A 22,368-nucleotide genomic window follows, 5' to 3' on the forward strand; every position below is an offset into this window, starting at 1 on the left:
AACATGCGTTATACAGTAAAGCTAAATTCATAATTACAAATAGAATTTTTTTCACTGCAAAGGCTTTCTTGTACTGATGTAGAAGTCATTGCACCCCAACCTCACATAATAAAACCTCTGTTACAGAATGACCCAATAACACTGTGACAGACAGGAGGAGTGTTGATGCTTCTTTAATTCCATCGGCGAGTCACATTAACAAGTTATATCATAGCAGTCCTGAACAAATTCAAAACTCTCAATCATCAAAATGCATTAACAAAATAAAAACAAAAACTTATTCAGAAAAAAGTTTGAAGTAAAGCTACAGGAGAAAAGTAGTTCAGTTTCATGGTCCATATACAGTGAGCCATCAGAAAGTTAATATCGCTCTTTCAGAGTACACAAGTCTTTCGTCTTAGGCTCACTGTTAGATAAACTGTTTAAGCAGGCAGTAATAGCATACAAGTTCTCTCATAGGTTTACATTTTCTCAGACTGATACAAAGTCAGGAAAAACACTGCCTCTACTGAGGTACCTGAAATGAAAATATGTGAGTGGAGGGAGACAAAAAAGTCATGAAAGGAAATTTAAATAGTATTTTCATATAGCCCCAATGCAGAATTGTTCTGAATATAAATACTGACTATATAAAAAGCAGATCTTTGACTTGAATACATATCATAGTACATCATCATCCTCTGACCATCCAGTGGAGCTTTCCATTTAAAATAAAACTGCAGGAGGGGTTACTGTGGCTCAATAAATCGCATTCTGTCAGGTGCTGAAATATTGACTTCCTGTTTCAGCCGTAATTCAAAATAAGATTCCCCATTTATATACAAAAACAGTATGGTTTCAAACATACAGAGTGAACTGTTAACTATGCATTAGAAAAATCACATCACTAAGAAGTACATTTAATACTTATCCATTTCACGGTGCAAACAGGTTTAAGTCATTCAAATCTTTACACTGATGCCAAGTCCCAGAAGTTCACAAATTCAATTTCAGGCTACAAAATTTCCACAATCCTGAGATGTTGCAGAAAAGTAGGGCTAAAAAGGGAAGGGAGGGCAGCTTTCTTTGTGATCTATACTTTTCTCTGTGCTCCCTTTACTGTAACAAATACATGAGAAAAAAAGAATCACATTAAAATGACCTACAATACTGTTGTCTACAAATGCAACATGCTTTAGAGCAATGGGAAATATTTAAGAAGGAAAAGCTACTAAAGTGCAAGCACAAATCGATAAAACTTCAATGACAAAGTATGGAGACAATACCAAAAGATTGTCATGACATGTGTGCAGTCTGGAGTGTCTGTATGATGTGGCCCGTCATGTGGCGGTTCTTCACCTCAGGGCTCGACATATGTACACACTCACACTTTACTTAGTTCAACCTGCACACATCACACATTAGTAAAACAAGGAGGAAGGGGGGTGTGTGTGTGAAAAAGACAGAAAACAAAACTTTTGAAACCTTAATTCCTTAGGAAAATGTCCACTGGAGATCAGTGCCGAGTGGCTTCCAATTGTGACAAGATTGTCTATACATTCTTGATTTTCGCATAAAAATTCTACAGATTCAAGGCTATCATCACGAGTAGTAATAATATAGCAATAAACCTTTCATAGTGTAAGAGGAATACAGCACAAAAACAACTGCATTATTACACAAAGAAAAATAAAATGTGGCTCATTTATCAACAATAAAATCTGCAGAGAAGATCACAGATCTTTGTCATGGCAGTGAAAATAAAAATCAGTCATATACGTATATCAAAAATTCACAAAATGTCCTGCATTTGGAATATTCAAAATGCATATAAGAACTCTTCAAAAGCATACATCTTGAGAAGGCTTAAGAGATGTGAAATATTGCTTCACTGAAAGCCATAATGGGATACACATATACACTATGAATGATCACAGATGAGATGGAAATGTGATTTAAAATAATCTCCCAAAATCCCTCATTTTATTTGTTTCCAAAATAAAAAAATAAATAAAATAAAAATCTGACCAAAGAACTAAATGAGGAACTACTTAACCTTAATTTTTTATTAAATCCCTTCACTGTCATTAAAATTGAAATCACAACCTCACCCCCTTACTGAGTGACTAAATCAGACCCCCTGGAGGGAAGGGGGGGGGGAAGAATCCAAAAGTAAAATTACAGGCGAACATTTCAAACAACAGACTGGTCCCTCAAATGGGGTGTATGAAGCACAATGTTACAGATGACTAAGGAGCAAACTCCATCCTGGAAGTCATTAGGGAAGATTAATTGACAATAATATGGTCCTACAAGGATAACAGTGTAATGCAGAAAATACACTTTTGCCTTTAAAATATCCAACTAAGCTACTTAACTGAATGTGCTTTCAGTGGTCACGTACAGTGATGTTTTTCCACTCTTTTCAACATTACACAACTAGCTCAAAAGGACAGTAACAAACCTAGAAGGTGACGTGAAATCATCAAGTGCATTTTTGGTCCAAGTGTAATTTCTTTTAAAACATAAAAAAAAAAAACTTATGCGGGTGAGAAATGACCAAACTGTGGAATGTACATGCATGTGATCCATTGAACGCCAAAAATTGTGACATCATACAAGTTTTTCAATTTTGTCTCTGAACCCTGAGCGAAATCAAATATTATATTTATGTACAAATACATCCACACACACCAGGCTCATAGCAAGTACGACCACAAACTTGCAGAGACCCTAGTTAACCTCAAATGTGGCTATTGAAGCTAAATGCTTCAAGTAGTCCAACAGTTGTCACTGGTACCCTCAGGCCTTCCTTTTTCAGCACTTAATCCTCAATCCTGCTTAAATTAACTTGAGCCCATCCTTTCTGCACTTTCTACTCAAAAGGCAGCTATCATAAAGAGAGGAAATGGATAAAAGTTACAAATCAATGATAACCAAATACAGATGACTGGGGGCTCATTTTGTTCAGTTTCCCCTCATTTATATATTTAAAAAATAATAAAAAAAAATATCAAACAAAAGGACAGTCCATACTCTGTTAGAGGGAAAAGAATTTGCCCTAGAAATTTTAATATGTGCCTGCGCTTCAAGTATTCAAGTATTGTAACCCTAACAGCCATTGTTTGGCATTCTGACAAATCTTACTATGGAAGAGGAAAAAAAAGTAACAAAATAAACCTTTTAGAGGCTGAAAATCTCATAAATTTCACGGATACAATGGTAATAAAAGGTTATGGTAAACTTGATTTTTGTATTTGTGATTAATGAAAGATAGTCCCTTCTTATTCAGCAATTTACAGCTCTCCTTACACAACACTCCTCTCACCAGGAGAGGGGTTTGCTTTCCCCATCCAATTTCTCTAAACTCTTTTAGTTGTGTTTCTTGAGTCCATCTATTGTGCCATCGTGGTCGCTGAATTCGGGACAGATACCATTAGCCGTTTTGCTGGTGGCGGCGGCTCCTTTCACTTTCAGTGTCGACAGGCTGGGTTGGGTTTGGTGATCATTGTAGGGAGCACTGTGGAGGTCTGTGTTTTCTGTGTACAGGTAGTCGTCAGCAAAGTCTTGGTGGTGCTCCACAAAGTTTCTGAACTTGTCTGCGAAAAGACCACATGGGGGTGCCAGACACAAAGGCAGCATTAGGAAAAACTGCCAAGAGACTGAGGGCATCTTAAAATAAAGTGTCCTGGTTGTCAAATCTAATCCAATGCATGAGGGGGAAAAAAACTCACTTTGATAACTAATTATAGCTCAAAAGAATTCAGTGAAATATTTTTATGGCCGTTTTATTCGATCTCTTACCAAATGTGATCTTCCCTGTGTTGTCCACGTCAATGGCGGTAAACAGATGTGACACGCTGATGTGACTCACGCCTAAAGCTGTCTTAAGTATAACTGCTAACTCGCTTTCTGTGATGGCACCATCCTCCTCTGCCTCAAACATCTGGGGAAGAGGAAATATGATAAGATTAAAACATTCTCCTTGGCTTTGCTTTAGGGCCACTTGAACAGCATATAAGGTGACAGCCCTTGCTCAACTCAAATATCAAGCAAGTAAGAAGAGAAGATTATCATGCTCTTCTCACCTTACTTCATCAAGCTGATTTATAGATACCCAGAGTAACTGATCGGCTTCAGTGAAACCCTAAATGCACACTTCATCAAGCATTTTGAAAGGTTTTGAAATATGGGACAAATATAAATGTACTACCCAGAAGATGCGTTAATGGAGCAAATGTTATGCTGGTGCTTATGAAGCACAAAACTATTCTGCCAGTTGGTCAGATAAGCATAAATCTTACCTTAAAGGCCAATTTCATTGTTTCCAGAGTTTTGGCAGGCCTGCATACAACAGATAAGGCTATCACATATTCTCTAATATCCATTCTGTTATCTTCATGCTGAAAAGACAAGAGACCACAATAAAAATAAAATCAGACTGTGAGCAAGACTGCTATGTTTCACAGAAGCATCTGGCCGATAGCCATTTAGGTCAAAAACACATTGCAGCAACAAATCTTTTCTTGTTTAGGTTCCATTATGCAAATATGCACACTGAGTTTAGTTTAAAGAAAGCGCATACAATCCAGTTTTCTAGAAGCACTTTCTCATCAGACTACTTCAATCACGCCCCAAACTAGAACGAATATTGCTTCAGTTGTGCATTTTTCTAAAACTGCTGTTCTGTATCTGCATAATAAAAACTAAACGTGAAAATAATAAAACAAAATGCATTCAAGTAGCAGCAGTAACCACTGTGAAAGACTGCAGAGCAATCATGGTTATCAGTAAAAGGTCGCTGCAGTTTTTACCTCGTCAAAAAGACCAAACATGTCTCGCAGCATATCTGAAACTGGCACATCAAGGAAGTGTGCAAAGCCTTCCAGTCCCAGCTTCTGCCCCTCAAGCTTCCTGGCTCTGTTCCCATACTCCTGCAAAACCTTCTCGGAGTTCTGTGGTTTCAATCTGGGACAGCGATGACATAATAACATAAGAATAACAGTGTAAGCAAAGAGAGAGGAGAAAAAAATGAGAAGACTTGTGCTCCTGAGAATGAGCAAGCTATGACAACTCTATAGACTTTACAGTTATACTGTATAATATTTATGTGCTCCGTTCTACTCATTTGCATTTTCCCCCCCAACAAGCTACATGTTTTTCATTGTTTCGACTCTTTCATTCTCTGCTAGGCAAAACGCTAAATCCCTGCAGTGTTGGGAGAATATTTTGCCTTCCTCCCCCTTGTGCCCCTTACTTAGTCATCTTTGATAGGTTTATTGCCTTGGAAAGTTTGAATGACTCACCCCAGTCTCCTGACAAGCTTGGCAAACTCCAGCAGACAGGTGTCGACTGGCAGCCTCAGCTGGCCTTCTGCCATGGCCAGCTGGCAGTCTTCAAATGAATAATCTGTGATGGGTACCCCCAGGGCTCTGTGCACCACACAGGAGAGATAATGATGGGACATCAGTTTGTGCAAATCAATATGAACTTTGCTTAAGGCCAATAACGCAGAGAAAGTATCTGATACATCTACTTTGAAGTTGGGAACAATGTTCCAAGTTTTCTCCATGAATCTGCAGAGCTGAAGTTTCCCCATGTGTAGCTCAAAGCAATAATGCACAAAATGTAGTAATCTAATAGGCAAGTATAGCCCTTACACAGCATAAGACAATGATAACTAGGTGGTTCACATTCATTTAGGATTGTATTTTATATATAATTATTATACTTCTAAAGAAAAATGCAAAGTTTCTAAACAGTGTATACTTTATTTAATAATTAGATGACAATGGAAATCTAAAAGATGTGGATTAATACAACTTTACAGCTAGAGACATTCACTGCATTCACCGTTTTTAAATGAAGAGGCAAAATTGGAATTGGAATAATAACCTCAGTCAACTTTGTGTTGTGTACATAAATTGTTGAAATGTATATAATATGATCAATTATTTCAACATACTTAGCCATGATACGTCTCACATTGATGGCAAAGAGTGCAGGATTCTTCTTCTCCTCCTCTGAGGGTGTATAGATGGGAAGAAACTGTAGAAAGCCCCCCCAAAAATATCTTTTTTAAAATCATTAGCATCTCTCTCAGAGTCATATTTTTCATACGGGTAGATATGCAATTATCTATATTGACAGTAATGCACACTTACCTCTATCACAAACTCATTGTGTAACTGGCAGAGTGTCAGCCATAAAATTTGGAATCTGGATAATAACAGGACATCAACAACAACAACAAATTACAAACAAACAAACAAAAAAAAAAAAAAAAAAAAAAAAAAAAAAAAAGGAGAGCCCTGCACAGACAACACGTCAACTGAAAACCTCTTACATTTTTCTTGTTGTTTATTTAATTTTCTTAATGCACAAATTTTCAAACCCTTTAATATTTAAGTTCCAGCTGGGAAAGCTTAAGGTAACATGCGAGAATAAATTAATTAAAACACTGTCAAATTATCAAGTCATGTGAGATTGTGTGTAAATACTATGCAATTTCCATATTTGTCATTTTGAGTTTAGTTCTTTATTTATGTCTGATTTTGACTTAAAACAATGTTAGTTACAGTATGTAAAGAATGCACAAAGTGTTAAATTAAGAAAGTGTGAAATTCTGTACTTACGCTCCTGGGCCTTGCCATGTCCATGTGATTGAGTCCTGTTAAAAATAAATAAATAAACAAACAAACCACATGAAGAAGAGACAAATTATTAGTCTCTCAAACACACTTTTACTTTTTATTTCTTGGTTCAAGTGATAACTTTGCTCCAGCTTTCTTTCTCACAGGCAGCTTATTTTCAATCAGTTTAAAAATGATTACAGTGTAATTAGTTTATGGTAAGTTAAGTGTGCAATTAAATACTCAACTCTAGCACATTAAAATTCAGTTTGGACAAACATTTTTCAGACACCCCCAACAAGCATTTCATACAGGTTTCAATATGTTACAGTTTTGATGCGTTTACTCAGAGCGAAAACATGTATTAGCTTTAGACTTCACCTGGATACGTGCTTAGGTTTCCAAAGCTAAGAGATTCATTGTGCTAATGATTATTTATTCTTTTAAATTTTGGAAGGCTTCTATCCTTTTATGGACATTTCCAAAATAAGGTTGCTCCAAAAAAATGGAAATGCTATGTTTAATCCCTTAAATGTAAACACAGTAAGATAATGTGTGTCAATAAAATTCAAAATCCATTATGCTTCATGGCAGACTGAACTTTTTTTTTTATTACCATTATATTAAAAAGTCTACTGTTCTCACGCAATGACACCTATTAAATGCAAATGAGGCAGCCCAGGAATTAATATTCACACAGACTAGCTAGAAGTTATTAAAAATTGGTTTCTGTACTTCGTTCTAATGCTTTGCGGCTGAATACAGATGGGCAAAATGGGCATCACTAGCGTTTTTTCTCAGCTAGGAGTGATTTCATATGGCTGAAAAACTAAGTTCTTCTGGAATCGCTTTTAACTCTTTAAAGCTGTGGAACCCACCCCCTTTCTTTCCTCTAGCTGTGGACACCGACTTCATTTTCATCAGATATAATTTTCATATGTAAAATTATGTCTCAGAAAGCTGTTATGCTTTTGAATGACTAAATTCTGCAGTCATAGTAAGATAATTTGCTGTGATATCAGCAGATAACAGCCTTGCTGTGCATCATTGCACAGTTATTATCATTGTGCATGAATTTCGGCATCATAAAAGTAAAGCCAATAGTGCCATCATGAGGAAAAAAAATGGCAAAACAAATTGGCATCAATCAACAAAACATTTTGGGTATTTGAAAATTCCATAACAAAAGCATCATGGTTAACCAGTCAATTGGTTTGAGGAACAAAAAGGGCGATGAGTGCTTTTCCAAATAAAATGAATTAATGCCACAGGACACGATTCTAGATTTGTTTTGTTTTTTTTCTACATTTCACAGCTCCTATTTCTAATCTATCACCTAATGACAAAAAGGCTAAGGGGGGAAAAAAAAAACAACTTTTTGCCAATTTACTTACCAGTTTATTAGGGTAACGAATGACCACAGGCTGCACTGGTACAGCTGGGATGAAGGCCCCTACGAGGATTTAAAAACAACAACAAAAACAAGACAGGAGACTAGTTTTCATCTGTTATATTTGTAAAGGAAACATGCTGGTCTAAGAAAAAATTAGAATAGCAATTACACAGTTAAAAAAAGAAAACAAAAAAAAAAAAAAGAAAAAACATGGGTACTTACCTGGCTTAAAGGTGATTAGGCAGGATCTATTGGTGCACGTTCCCTCTGGAAAAATCATGATCTGTATGTATGAGAGGGAAACTAGTTAGTGGTTGATGTTTACTGCAATGTCTGGTAAAAACAGATCATGGCATTCATGCATTTAATTGGTGCAACATGGTGACTCTTGCATAACTTCACCAACTTACCTGAGGCCATTCTCCTCCAGAGCGGGCTCTGCGTTTGATCTCCTCCACAGTCTTCTTCCTGGAGTCCTGGTCTGACCGGGAAACGAACACCGGCCTGATGTACTTAATCAAAGCTTGAAGCAGAAGGAAGACAGTGGAGGAAATTCAGATAGAAATTACTTGAGAAGCCATTGCTGCAAACAACAAATACTTCTATTTCTGCAATAAATATCCCAATCGTAAATGTAGAACTGTCAAACATCAAAAGCACAAACGCTTCACTACACAGAATAATTTAATTGAGCAGAGATCTAATCTTTTGCAGGCACAAAACTCAATCAAAAGTCTAAAGTTTTTAACACAAAGGAAAAACCGTATCCAATAATGACTGGGATTAGATACATTTCAAGCAAAAACGCATAATTTTATGAAAATCTGTAAGATCCACAAAAAGTTTGCAGGATTAAATCATTGTTAAATATATCTTACATTGTACTTGCATTTCCTTTTGCTGTAAAAAAAAAAAAAAATTTAATGGTGTACTTTATTCAGTGAGTATAACTCATAAATATACAGAAGGAGATACACAAATACAAGGAACACAGCTATTAAGGAACAAAAACTGTCACACATTTAATGTCAACTTCCTCTTTTGATGACAGATTAGGAAACCAATTCTGTACAATAACCCCCACCCACTCAGTGACATGCTGGCCAGTCACGGGAGCACAGTCGGTGACAGACTGAGATTACCCAAATCCACCACTGAATGACACAAGAAATCATTGCTGCCTGTGGTCATCTTTATGTACAGTTCCTCCATCTAAAGCACACATACACAATGCAGTAGTTGCACACCTTTAAGATCTGCACATACTGTACAGAGACAATAACAAAATAAGTATGATAAGAGAGGGACCTCAATTAAAACTTTATCCATATTCAATTTTGTTTGATATATTGGGATATCTATATATTAGAGCTATTTGTATTTATAAGAACCATTTTGTAGTATATTGTTTTTTAACTAGTTAATTTTCTTACTGCCTTGAGCAACTGTTTCCCCTGGGATTAATAAAGTATTCTGATTCTGATTCATCTAATGTTTAAATATAAGCCACGTTTCCATTGTAGGAACTCTGAGCAGGCAGAAGGTGGCACTAAAACACACAGGACATAACATACAGCCCTCTAATCATCATTGTTTTCATGACCATGAGACCATCGTCAGATGATGGGATAACTGATTTGAAACACCTCCGGCTGCGATTTCAATTCAGAGCACAACAAAACAACAGTAATGGTCAGCGCAACTATCGATCTGTGAAAAACAACCAGGGACAACAGGTGTAATGGTGGCTGTATGACTATTTGTTATGTCCGTCTATATGATATGATTCTTTTTATTTTGTTGACAGTGATACAGTTTTTGTGCTGGCAGTAGTTACACGCTGGAGCTTTTGTCAGTCCACTGCTGCTGGCTTGGTTGATGATAATCACCTGCATTTGAAACAAACTTTAACCTTTACATACTGACACAATCTACAACAACAGTGCTGAACCAGTTAACTGTGTGCATATTATCAGGTACAGAGCAACTGCCCAATGTAATGCTAGACCATTTATTTATTTGTTTGTTTTTCTAAGCCCTATCACTAAAATGTAAGGTGTAATGAGAACATTAACACTTGTTGCCACCCACTCCACCTTGCCTGCACTCTCTTCTTCACATCTATAGAGAACTGTCTATTGCTTTGGCTGGTTAACCCCTGGAGTGTAAATTTATCTACCCTCATAGCTTCACTGTTACACCCATCTCCCTCTCATTCACTGAATTTCATTCCTCTTCTCTCCAGGCTCTTTACCACCTGCTCTCCTCAACTCACTATAGATCACAATGTCACCTGTGAACACCATAGTCCATGGAGACTCCTATCTGATGACCTGTCAACCTGTCCATCATAACTGCAAACAAAAAGGGGCTCAGAGCCGATCCCCGATGTAATCCCACCCCCCCACTTTGAACCCGTCTGCCACGTCTACTACACACTTCACCACTGTTTTGCTGTCCTCATACACTTTCTGCACCATCCTCATATACTACTACAGTTCCTCTCTTGGCACCTTATATGCTTTCTCCAGTTCCACAAAGACACAATGCAGCTCCTTCTGACCTTCTCTACTGCATCTACAGCGCTCTTTGTGCCGTAACAACAAAACTGCTCATTTCACAGCCAAAAAAGTACTCTTGAGTAATGCAGTGAAATTATTGTTGGTGCATAATAACTGAAAGAACAAATTTAAATATTTTGATTTTGATTTGATTTTTATTGATTAGCATTCAAATATCTCAGTGAAAACAGAACAAAGATCTACCACAAAGCAAGAAAGCATGAGACAAGGCTAATCAAAAGGTATTGGCTGAAGCATTTGCTTATTACGCCTACCCTTTTCACAAAATATCTTTTTGCATGCAGCTCGAAGCAAATAATAAAACAAAGCAAAAACCAAACAAACAAACAAACAAGAAAAAAAAACAAAAAAAAAAACTTTCCACCTTAGATAAGTAACTACATCAAAGCAAAAGAATCAAGAGGTTTTGTTTTTTTTGGGTTTTTTTTTTTTTTTTTGCTCTTTTCATTCTTGATTTATATATTTTTCTAATACTCTATTTTTAAACATATTTTTAAACAAGGAAAATGAACTACACCTTTTTAAATCACTGTCATAACTATTCCACAGGTTAACTCCTCTAACAGAAACACATCTCTGCTTTATATTTGTCCTCATCTTGTTTTTTTTTTAAAGAAATCTGTTCCCCTTAAGTCATACTGACTCTCTCTGACTTTGAACAGTCCAATATATGTGCAATCTGTGCACTAGTAGACGTGCAAAGGGACATGTGCAATGACAAACAGGAAACTGAGTAGGCAAAGACTAGGGTTAAAGACTTTGTAGAGCAGAAGCATCTTTCGTTTTACCGAGACCAAAAAAAAAAAAAAAAAAAAAAAAGCCTCTCTTTGCTCATACAGAAAGTCAACAGAAAGAGAGAAGTTTGAGAGTAGTAAGGGAACAAAATGAAGAAAGAAGAAGGTGAGACCATGACAAGAAGAAGAAGAAATGATTTCAACTGTGAGCTGTCTGCTGACAGGAAGGGATTACATCTCTCGCAAGAACCCTACAAGTCGCTCTGCACACGTCATTCTGGCTGATCAGGTCTTAATGCTTATTCTGGATTCCACGTGGCCATGCCCTTGTGCTTGGTTCCTACTGCAAGTCCAAAAGGACTTGTCACCCTAAAGAACATTAGAGGCCCTTTAAGATTTTAGGGAAAGCCAATATTGAGATAGTAGAAACAATAGAATAACAGCATAAAATTCAATATATTTTTACAATTTCAAATGCATTCATTTGCATCTTTTACACTTTAGCCCAGCTAATCCAAATCATAATAGCTGACTGCATATTGTTTAAACAGACAATTTGCCAATAAACAAATATGCTGAAATATGGTCGTAATCCTGCAACACAAGTAAAGCTGCTTTAACTTGGCCGAGCTTCACTCAGCCTGGAACTAACAATGTGGCTAATTACTGACTCAGCAGGCAGAGCAGGAGGAGAAAGGAAGGCAAAAATAACACATAAACACCTTCACAGCATGTTCTGCTTACGGGGACATAAGAACCGGTGACTGAACTGGTAATTGAGAAGACTGTTGAACTTGCAGCCTAGTTGATAGGATTTGACTTATATTATTGTACTGAGTGCGTCTAAGCAAGTCCTGCCTGTCCTCTGGATGTTACTCTGAGTTGTGCAAAGACAAGGCCACACAGCTAGCTAAATAAGCATTTGGCTTTGTGGGATCTATGTCTGGCTATGAATAAAATTTAAAAAAAATCATTAGTCTGAGTGTCTTTTATCCAGACACTTATATTTTGTATTTTGACTTGGCTCCTTTTGACATGTTTGTGGGTTAAAGAATGTTGTGAGTACAGTGTAACACTGAGCATTCAAGTTTGACTTTTTTTTCTTTTTAACAAAATTACCTTGTTTAGTCACAGTTGAAAACTCAAACGTGTTGTTCTGGAGTATAATATCTGCTTTCATTACAGCATAGCATCTGTATTTTCTTTGTCTTTTTTTTTTGAGGTATAGCACTGCTATACCAAGCTACACAAGGCTGAACAAAAACCAAGCTACACTTGCTTTTAACTTATCAAAATTAAATGCAAATCAGAGTGGGCAATCCCCTGTTGACTGTAACGGCAGCAAAGTCATGGGAACTGTCTTACTGATGCTGTACTGATAATCTTCCCCTTTGTACAAGCCACATACCACAAATATCATCTTTCCCTCACGTGCTGCTGAAATGCATCTAGTAACTCACTGTCATGAGCAATGAGATTTTGTTTTTGTGTGTGCCTGTGTGTTCGTGTGTGTGGTGGTGGGGTTACTTACTTCCCCAGAGAGGTATATCCTTGCTCTCAGCCTTCATGACAATTGAGGACATTGTCATGGTGACTGGGATGGCATCAAAGTAAGAAGAGTGGGGTGCCAGGGTAAGGATAGGTGCTTCTGTAGGCAATGCCCTTCGCCCTTTCACAGTCATCCAATGGAACCCTCCCGCAAACCACATGACTCGCATGATTATTCTCAGAATGATGTCCACCAGTCTGGAAAACAAGATCATCCATGTGTGAGAAGCACTTTTCACTTCTTGCAAATAAAAGAAAACACTTTAAATGATATAGCATAATTTATTAAAACAGCAGTACCAATATTCACAATAGAGTCATAAGGGACACAGGATTAGTGTTGTAAGTTGCTATGGAAAATAAACTGCGTCAATAATTGGTGACCAGAAGCGAACTGACACCATAACCACCTGTAATGCACAGTGTGGGGTCTAGTTCTTCAAATGTATTCCTTCTCACGCTGTTTCTTCACTAACATTACCGGTGAGATCTCACAACTTAAGACAGAATTATATCCGTCATCTTTCCAGTCAAGGCCAATCAAGAAACTAGCTATAATTTAAGTTTCACTAAAAAACACCTTTTACCAGAAGTATCACAAAATTTCTATTTGACACACAGCACTTTAAGTACATCAGAGCTTTAAATTCAACAAAAAGTGCTTGGTTGGTATCATCATAAAGTGAGTAAGACAGCAAAGACTAGCTGGAGAACTGTGTGCTTTAACCCTACAGGGCCTGCTGTCAACAGCCAAACTAAACTTGATATTAACGATGCTCATGATTATGCAATTGTTTCTTGTCTTAAAAATCAATAAATTCCTCAATTTATACTGGCTACTGTCAGGAGGAAGTAGGCACCACCTCCACAACTAAATTATAGAAAGACTGTGCTGGATTGGCAAAAACATGTTTGAACATGGATGCTATCGTACAAACTCAACAAACATAGGAAGTCACATACTTTGACAAATTTCATTGTGCAGTTCCTTCGAAAACATAAAATGAGTAATGCAAGGGAAGCACATCACAAATCTACCATAACAATGCACATTAGTTTAACAGTACTAGACTCTGCATTCTAAACTCCCTCATTCAAGAGGGGTCGCCATAGCTCCATGTTTGAATGCCCACAACTCCAAAGGGAAACCAGGGATCTTTCATTTCTTAGGCCGATGTGCAAATCATTACACTATGGAGCCACTCGAGCTTAATTACTGAACTTTGAGCCAGTTCTACCAGTTGTTTTTTTTTTTTTTAATTATCGAAAGCTATACATTAAAAAACACCCACCTTCTCCAGAGGCACTGGGGTTCAACGGTGGTCTCGGAGCGCCCCACTGAGGCAATGAAGGCAAAAGGCCAGGCCAGCAACATCATGAATGCAGCTATGAGTAGACGGATGGGGAATAGCGTGACTGTCATTAACGCAATCTGTGAAATAGAGAAAAAGCAAAAAGATCAGTTATTTTCTATACTGCTACAGTTCTTATTTGTAAAAGGATGACTTCAGCCTACAGAATGAATCCATGACTGAAGTGATCTCTTACAGGATGGGTATGTCAGCAACTTCATAGCTGTTCAGGTTGCCAAACTGGAGCTTTAATGGTCGAACAACAATGGTCTCAGGCTGCAGTTCAAACAAGTAAAATGACTGTGTGTTTGTAAAATAAGCAACACACACAAACAAGTGCCTAATATGTGTGTCCTACACAGTATAAATGGCAGCGAGTTTGCAGCATGGCCTCTAAACATAGCTCCTATAATTTAAGACTACGCAATACAAATTTGTCTTATGGGTTTACTTCCTATACTCACAAGCAATATCCTTTAAAGCTGACATGTTATATACCAAGTTGTGCATTCTTAGAGGCTCTGATAATCCTTGCAACTCTAAAGATTCAGTTATGACTGTTTATTTAAAAGCTATTCATGACCCTGATAGCACACCTTATCTTTTGTCAATATTTGTCCTGATAGCAAGCACTGCTGTTAAACATCAAGTCTAAGTGGCCTACCTTATCAGGAGAGAGTTCTTATCTAACAGCAAATTCAGTTTAAACTGCATTTTAAAATGCCAAACACATTCTCAAAAAAGGGGGCTGGGGGTTCCTGTTGTTAAGAATGTCTTAACCCAGCGGTCCCCAACCTGTTTTGCGCCACGGACTGGTTTATGCCCGACAATATTTTCACGTACCGGCCTTTAAGGTGTCGCGGATAAATACAACAAAATAAAACTAGTACCGGTACCGAAAAAAAGAAGATTTATTCATAACACACGTGAAAAGACCCAGGGACACCGAGTTAACGATAAAAACAATAACAAAAGAACGCTGAAAACCGATAAAAACCCTGAAAACTATACATTTCACACCTGAGCCTCAACTCTCGCGGCCCGGTACCAAACGACTCACGGACCGGTACTGGTCCGAGGCCCAGGGGTTGGGGACCGCTGTCTTAACCTGTGCAATGTTGAAAGATCAATTCAAAGCACAGGAATACATGAATGTCAACAGGCAATGCTAGTAAAGGGACTCTTTGGAATTTAAGAGGTATAGCAATATGCTAAAAAAAACTTTATTTTAGGGCTTATAATGTAATCAAATATAAAAATGTTATCTAACAGACTGTATAAATCTTTTTTCTGTCCTAATTAAAGTCCCAAGAGGCTGAAAACAATGTGCACTGTTAAACCACATAATCATACATATGTAACAGAAGGCTAAGTTAGAAAGTGAGCTCTGTGTTAAACATCAGCTATACACGCAGTTCCACACTAACCTCAAAGATGATTTTTTGTGCATTTGGGGTTTTTTTTCCCTTCCATTTTTAAATATCAGCAAAAATACAAAAACAATAGAGTGATTTTAGCCTGTGTTTAAGGAGATGCCAACAAATTAATAGTAAAACACTTCTCTGAATTAGCAGCATTGACAAATAAAAATCCAAGCGAATTGCATATGCCCAGAGGGTTTTTGTTTAACCACTCCCTCTCGTTTTAGCGCTGATGAGTTAGAAAAGAAAGAAAACCCTTAATGTTCACTTGATTTGGAAATACTAACGTGCAAAAGTATAAGAAAAAGACAGTGCTTCTGGGAGTGGACTTTCAAACGAAAAAAAAAAAAAAAAATGAAGCTGAGATTTAGTTTAGAGAACAGTGATGGTTCTTCACAATGCTAATGCCAACAGTAATACAGTACGCAGTGGTCTGCCAATCAATCTATGCTCTATCAGACCTGCAGTCTGCAATCTTTTCTGTGTCATTTCATGTTCAACATTTATAAACTACAACTTTTACATGAGCAGGATCATACCCCTCATACTATTATTCAGTGTGGATGTAGATGCTGGATACTATAGAGCAAATGCTGAAGGCCATTTAGTTATGAAGGGGCAGGAGGTATTGTTTTCCAAAGCACTATACACAACTGATGTGCCCACTCTTGATGTCAGACCACATAAAACTTCTAATTATACTAAAAAGTTACCACAATATCATCGCTCATCGAGTAGTGAATCACAGCGATTATCATATACAGGACAGCATTTTGCTAGCGAACCCTGTGTTCTGGCATTCATGTAGGAAATATTATTTAATGGTACGGTTTTGTGCAATTATGAGAAGTTGTAAATGTTTCCACTTTCACTACACAAAGACAGATTTGGGCCTTTAGGTTAGGCTTGTCAAAATCAGACTCCTAAGATTAGCAGAATGCATTGTGACACCTCACCAGCTTTTGAAGCTTCTCAGGAACAGTTCTTTGAAATAGAATATTGGCTGACCACAATCTAATCAAGAACATCACAAAATATTGCCATAAAGTCACCCTACTGATCAGCTCTCAGTCAATTAACTTGACTAAAGTTTACAGACATTGCATGAGCAACTTTATGTGGATTGAATGGGTAAGTATTGAATTACAAAGCCTCTAAAGTTGATCCAAGATTTAGCCACATTAGTCATTTGCCCCATTAGTAAGAATTATCTACCTTATTACGATTGCCTCTTTTTATAGAAATCCACTTTGAGCATCAGCAAAGCAGTGAAAAGAATTTATTCCTTTTAAAAATATGCAAAAGCAGAATAATTCTCAATTCATTAACAGCCTATCAGTTCCCAAGCCGTTAGCCTGCAAAACTATATAAAGTTAAAGCTTTATGGTTTGACAGCAACTCCTCTGATCCTGCTATTATTGTCCATTACTTAATTAAATTATCACCACACAACTGAGGCAGTCTTTCGCATTTGTGAAACACCAATGCAACACAAACTTCTTCAGTTTCACTAGAAAGACTGTGACAATGTCCGGTTTTACAATAAACAGAACATACTGCAGTTCCCTTTCTCTCTGAAGTGAAAACAGACTCTGTGGGTTGATCATTTGGATGTGAAAGCAAGACCTGAGCACGATGCTCTCTGTAGCCTCTTTGAGTGTCACTTATCAGTTGTCCAGTTGTTAGACTCAAAGTCTCATGAACAAGTTTTTATTTCTTCCCCTTTTGTTTATATATTAAACTTGCTGGAGAAACCACACTTTTGTTTTAGTCTTGAGGAACGGCTAATAAATGTAAGCCTATTCTCTTGGCTTTGATCCACCTATCTACCACACATTCTCAATTCTCCCTCCAGTCTCTATGGGGAAAAAAGCAACAAATAAAGAGATGTGCTTGACCTTCACCTAGTCACTATGTGTATCTGTAACACCATACTCTATTACAGAATGGCAGAGCTGCCTCATTCATAAACTCTGGCCTTCCCATTCTACTGTGCTGTGTTACTGAAAATACCTAGCACATAGCTGTGCTGCAATTCCACATTGTTTACTAACACAGCACATATTACATTATCTATGTTAAGAATAAGCAGTCAATTGCAAGTAATTGTTTAGAATGAACGCACAGGTGCACACACATCTCTGTGTCAGCTATTTCGAGAGATCATATGAGGTTAACTACACATGGGCCATGTGTGCCTTTAATTCGCATGCAGTCCCAGTTTTCAAGAACATGACAGTCTAATACTCAAGCTTACAGATGATGACTGCAGGTTCTCATTATCTGTGCCTAATGCAACACGTAGCAAAAGTGGACAAGACAATACTGAAGGAGGTAAATCTGTGTAGGGTTCAAATTTCCGCTGAACGATGTCTGTACTTCTCACTTAAACAGTTTCATGACTTTAAAGTGAAACTGATCAGTGTAAGCCTAGTGGCTGCAAACCTGACTTGCTCTCCAATTAACTCCTTTTGCAGAGAAGCCCGAAAGCCCCAAAATCTGATTACGTGCAGCAGCAGTGACGAATAGCTGCTATAAAGTTTTGCTCCATCTTCAACGAGAAAGGCAAATTGTTTGAACATTAAGAGCTGTGGGGAAATCCATTTTATTTGTAGACAGGAGGAGGGTTGGAAAAAACGTGTCTGCCGGTTTACAACCCCCCTTCTCCAAATCCTCACGTGTTAATTGAACCGCGATAACCAACGAAGCCAGAGCAAAAAAGAAGAGAAGCATGTTTAAATAAACGACGTACACAAATGTTGTCATCCAATATAGTGAAACCCACCAGAAAACCTTTCTAATAGCCGGATTAACAATTAAACAGCAACAAGCTAGGCCCCTCTTGGACAGGCAGCCATGCTCAAATAACTGACTTTCGTTCTCCTATTATAGAGACAGGGTGATTTACAAGCTTTACATCAGGTAGTCGTGTGTAAAATGGGACATTCTTTCTACAGTTAAGGCGATTGTTTTAAAGACCCCCCGCGCTTTCAATGGGGATTCAAGTAAGGCAGTAGAACCGACAAGATAGCGGAGAAAAAGCAACATGTATGTAGCTAATGTTAGCTGACTAGCTAATACTAGCTCAACTGAATGCATGCAATCAAGGGAATCAGTTAAATAACTGCCAGTATGACTCTGTGTCGCACTAAAGTGATAGTGTTCCACGGGCAGCTAAAACTGCATGAATAGGTTAAAAAATGCGTGCAAACACATACACAAAATTACCTTTGCTTTTTCCAGTGGGGTGAATTTCAAGACGTGCACAAAAGGGTTTCTGACCGGTGGAGCTTGATCCATTTTCTTTCCATCTCCTTCCATCACACATTGTCTGTTACTCGGCAACCTCATTTTTTATAGAGGTAATATTAGTCGTGGCTGCAGCTGTATTTCTTAATACTTCAGTCAGAAAACTGATTCTGCTTGAAAGGAAGGCTCTTCACGCAAAACGTAGCGTCCCTTATCTGTCTTGGACAGTGGCTAATTGAGCTGGCAGTGCAGGGCTATTAACGCTATCTCCCTTTCTTGGACAGCATGGAGGGATGATGACTGGCTCGAGGATTAGCTGGGGATGTCTGAAGTCGCCGATATCGCAGGAGTCCTTCCTCCACACCGTGCTCCCCAATCAAACCAGTCCGCTAGCTTTGGATGCTAACGGAGCCGCTGTTCCACTCGTCATGCATCACGCATGCGCAAGACAATCTTTCTTACCCATGTCGATCCCCTGTGCCCAGCATGGTGTGATGCTGCGTTCACATTTAACAAAAATGTCGTAATTTTAATAATTTGATCAATTTGCTCTACGTTTTGTTTGTATATTTGTATTTGGGAGGATATTTATTAATTTAGTTTCACTTTTTAAAAAATGAATATTTATAACACAAGCACACATAAATACGGTGTGCTTGTGGGTTAAAATTTATAGAATAGAATAGAATAGAATAGAATACCTTTATTGTCACTATACAGTTGTACTATGAGATACAGAGCATCTCCTACTCAGTGCAAACATGCTGGGGGGGCACAGTTCTGCAGCGGCTGTTGGGGGCGGCTGTGTTATCGGTGCATGTGTGAGTTCAGGGTGGTTATGGCTTTGGGGAAGAAACTGTTTTTGAGTCTGTGGGTTTTTGTGTTGATGCACCTGTAGCAGGCTGAACATGTTGAAACCCCAGGGTGGGAGCTGTCCTTGATAATGTTTGCTGCTCTGCTGAGGCAGCGGGAGGAATAAATGTCCATCAGGGAGGGGAGAGGGCAGCCGATGATCTTTTGTGCTGTCTTGACCACACTCTGAAGCCTCACTCTATCCGCCATGGTGCAGCTGCCGTACCATACCGTGATGCAGTAGGTTAGCAGGCTCTCAATGGATGAGCGGTAGAAGGTCAGCAGCAGGTTGGAGTTCAGCTTATACTTCTTGAGGACTCTCAGGAAGTGCAGCCACTGTTGGGCCTTCTTGACGACTGCTGAGATGTTGTCTGTCCAGGAGATGTCAGCAGAGATGAGGACACCAAGGAACCGGAAGGTGTGGACTCTCTCCACACACTCCCCGTTGATGTAAAGGGGGGCCAAGTCAGTGCTGTGTCTCCTGAAGTCAACAATGAGCTCTTTGGTTTTCTTAGTGTTCAGTGCCAGGTTGTTTTCTGAACACCAGGCTGCCAGCTTCAGAACTTCCTCTCTATAGTCTAATGACATCTATGTGTGTGTGTGTATATATATGTATATATATATATATATATTTATATATATATAAACACCCAGCACGCCCCTGCGGGCGGTTTATCCTTCAAGCTCGGGTCCTCTACCAGAGGCCTGGGAGCTTGAGGGTCCTGCGCAGTATCTTAGCTGTTCCCAGGACTGCGCTCTTCTGGACAGACATCTCCGATGTTGTTCCCGGGATCTGCTGGAGCCATATATATATATATATATATATATAATCCCAACACTGTTCATGATGTGAATGTTTTCGAAACGTCCTCAGTGTTCTGTAGAATGGTAGAGTAGCGTGCATGTAGAGTTTCCCGTGACTGCAAAAGTACAGCAGAAGTGGAAAGGGAAACTACCAAGAAGGAATTCGATGTATCCTCTGGGCAGAGGAAAAGGGACACTTGGTGGCGGAACGAGGAAGTACAGGAAAGTATTCAAAGCAAGAGGTCAACAAAGAAAAAGTGGGGAGATGAAGGAAATAGACACGAATACTGGGAATGTAGGTGTACAGCAAAGAGGGATGTGGCAAGGGAAAAGGGCTTGACTCTAAGGAAGGATAAAGGGTCTTGTATCAATTGGCTAGGCAGAAAGATCGATCTGGAAAGGATGTGCAACAGGTCAGGGTGATTAAGGACAGAGTACTGAAGAGCGTGTTGAGAATTTGGAAGGAGTACTTTCAGGAGCTGATGAATGAAGAGGGAGGATGGATGAAGGACAGCTATTGAATCATTAAATGCAGAAGATTACTAAGAGTGAGGGAGGCCAGCTATGAAGAATATCAGAATCAGAATACTTTATTGATCCCTAGGGGAAATTATGTAGGGTGAATATGAAGGGTGAATGACAGACCTGTGTCGGTGTGGACCTGTCTAAAAATGCCTGAGGACCGAGAAGAATTGTTGTAAAGGTCAGGAGGAGTTGCACTGTGTCTTTGTGGATCTAGAGAAAGCATATGACAAAGTACCAAGAGAAGAACTGTGGTACTGCATAAGGAAGTCAAAAGTACGTAAGGGGTGGTGCAGGGTATGTATAAAGAGAGTCAGACAATGGCGAGGACAGTATACAATGAAGATTCATGGATGTAGTTGTGGCGTGGGTGTGGTCTCTGGCCAGCTGCAGAGGAGGGGTGACTCAGTGAGCTCCCGGGGCGGCGCAGGGGCGGGGTGAACAGGTGTGCTGGGGATCTGTCAGTGATTGTCTCTCTTTATATGTTGGCAGTGACAGTCGGAGGAGGAGAGCGGACGTGACAGCAGTGAGAGAGAGCGGGAGTGTCTGTGTCCCAGTACAAAACCACAGTATTAAATAAAAGTTCTGCTGTCGTAATATTCGCTCCGGCTTATGTTTCTTGGGGCCAACATTACAGTAGTAAAATAGGACATGCAAAGGGTTTGCGTGACAGAGGAAGATGCTAGGGATAGGGTGAGATTGTGGCAGATGGTGCGTTGTGGCAAACCCTAAAAGGAGGAGCCAGAAGAAGAATAAGAGAGTGAATTTGAACAGAGCTTAACTTAACTTAACTTAACTAAACGATAAACTCTAAAGTATGAGATAGCAGTCTTTTCTGCTTTGCAAAGAGACCAATTGCAGAACTGTAAATATGTAGCTTAAACAGATTTGAATTTAAATGAATAAGGTGACATAGGCCTGAACATACAGACAACATATCCTATCAGTTCAATAAGCAATCAGTAATCAATAACAGGCAAAAAACAAAAACAAAAAAAACAACCCAACAAAAAAAACCCCAAACAAACACACATTTCATTTGTCCCAAACGTAGTTCATCACACAGTGGCTCTTTGTTAGTCAACTAACCAAGTATGAAACAACGAAATCTAGGACTAATGGTTTGCATTGTGACTATTCTCAAATAAACAAACAAAATAAGTATTTTCCATCCATTTTTTTAGGCTTTAGTTCATTTGGAGATTCATTTGTTTGTTTCCATAACTTGTCCAAAATCTGCATTGAGGTGTTTTGCTATTTATGTTTCTTTTTGTATTTTGTGTTTAAATGGCTAATTTAA

General features: G+C 38.6%; 1 protein-coding gene across 1 annotated transcript; it reads right to left on the reverse strand.

The window, feature by feature from the left end:
• Nucleotides 1–157: 157 nt before the first annotated feature.
• On the reverse strand, nucleotides 158–19,332 carry LOC101475100 (lysophosphatidylcholine acyltransferase 1). The gene is made up of 14 exons (XM_004565127.4): nucleotides 18,870–19,332; nucleotides 14,161–14,300; nucleotides 12,852–13,066; nucleotides 8,415–8,527; nucleotides 8,227–8,287; nucleotides 8,006–8,064; nucleotides 6,615–6,649; nucleotides 6,144–6,198; nucleotides 5,945–6,027; nucleotides 5,286–5,411; nucleotides 4,794–4,947; nucleotides 4,284–4,382; nucleotides 3,784–3,925; nucleotides 158–3,578 (listed from the first exon to the last, which is right to left on the reverse strand). The coding sequence occupies exons 1-14, from the start codon at nucleotides 18,990–18,992 to the stop codon at nucleotides 3,352–3,354; spliced, it is 1,632 nt and encodes a 543-aa protein (XP_004565184.1). The 5' UTR covers nucleotides 18,993–19,332; the 3' UTR covers nucleotides 158–3,351.
• Nucleotides 19,333–22,368: the final 3,036 nt, after the last annotated feature.

This window comes from Maylandia zebra, linkage group LG11 (assembly GCF_041146795.1).
Source record: "Maylandia zebra isolate NMK-2024a linkage group LG11, Mzebra_GT3a, whole genome shotgun sequence".
Classification (NCBI taxonomy): Eukaryota; Metazoa; Chordata; class Actinopteri; order Cichliformes; family Cichlidae; genus Maylandia; species Maylandia zebra.

Excerpts from the sequence above, each read along its gene's own strand:
- LOC101475100 (XM_004565127.4), bottom strand. The coding sequence starts at position 18,992 with ATGAGGTTGCCGAGTAACAGACAATGTGTGATGGAAGGAGATGGAAAG. Across the intron at positions 6,650-8,005 it reads TTCGTTACCCTAATAAACTG|GACTCAATCACATGGACATG; the intron begins GTAAGTAAATTG and ends TATTTTTAACAG. Across the intron at positions 3,926-4,283 it reads CAATGAAATTGGCCTTTAAG|ATGTTTGAGGCAGAGGAGGA; the intron begins GTAAGATTTATG and ends CCTCTTCCCCAG.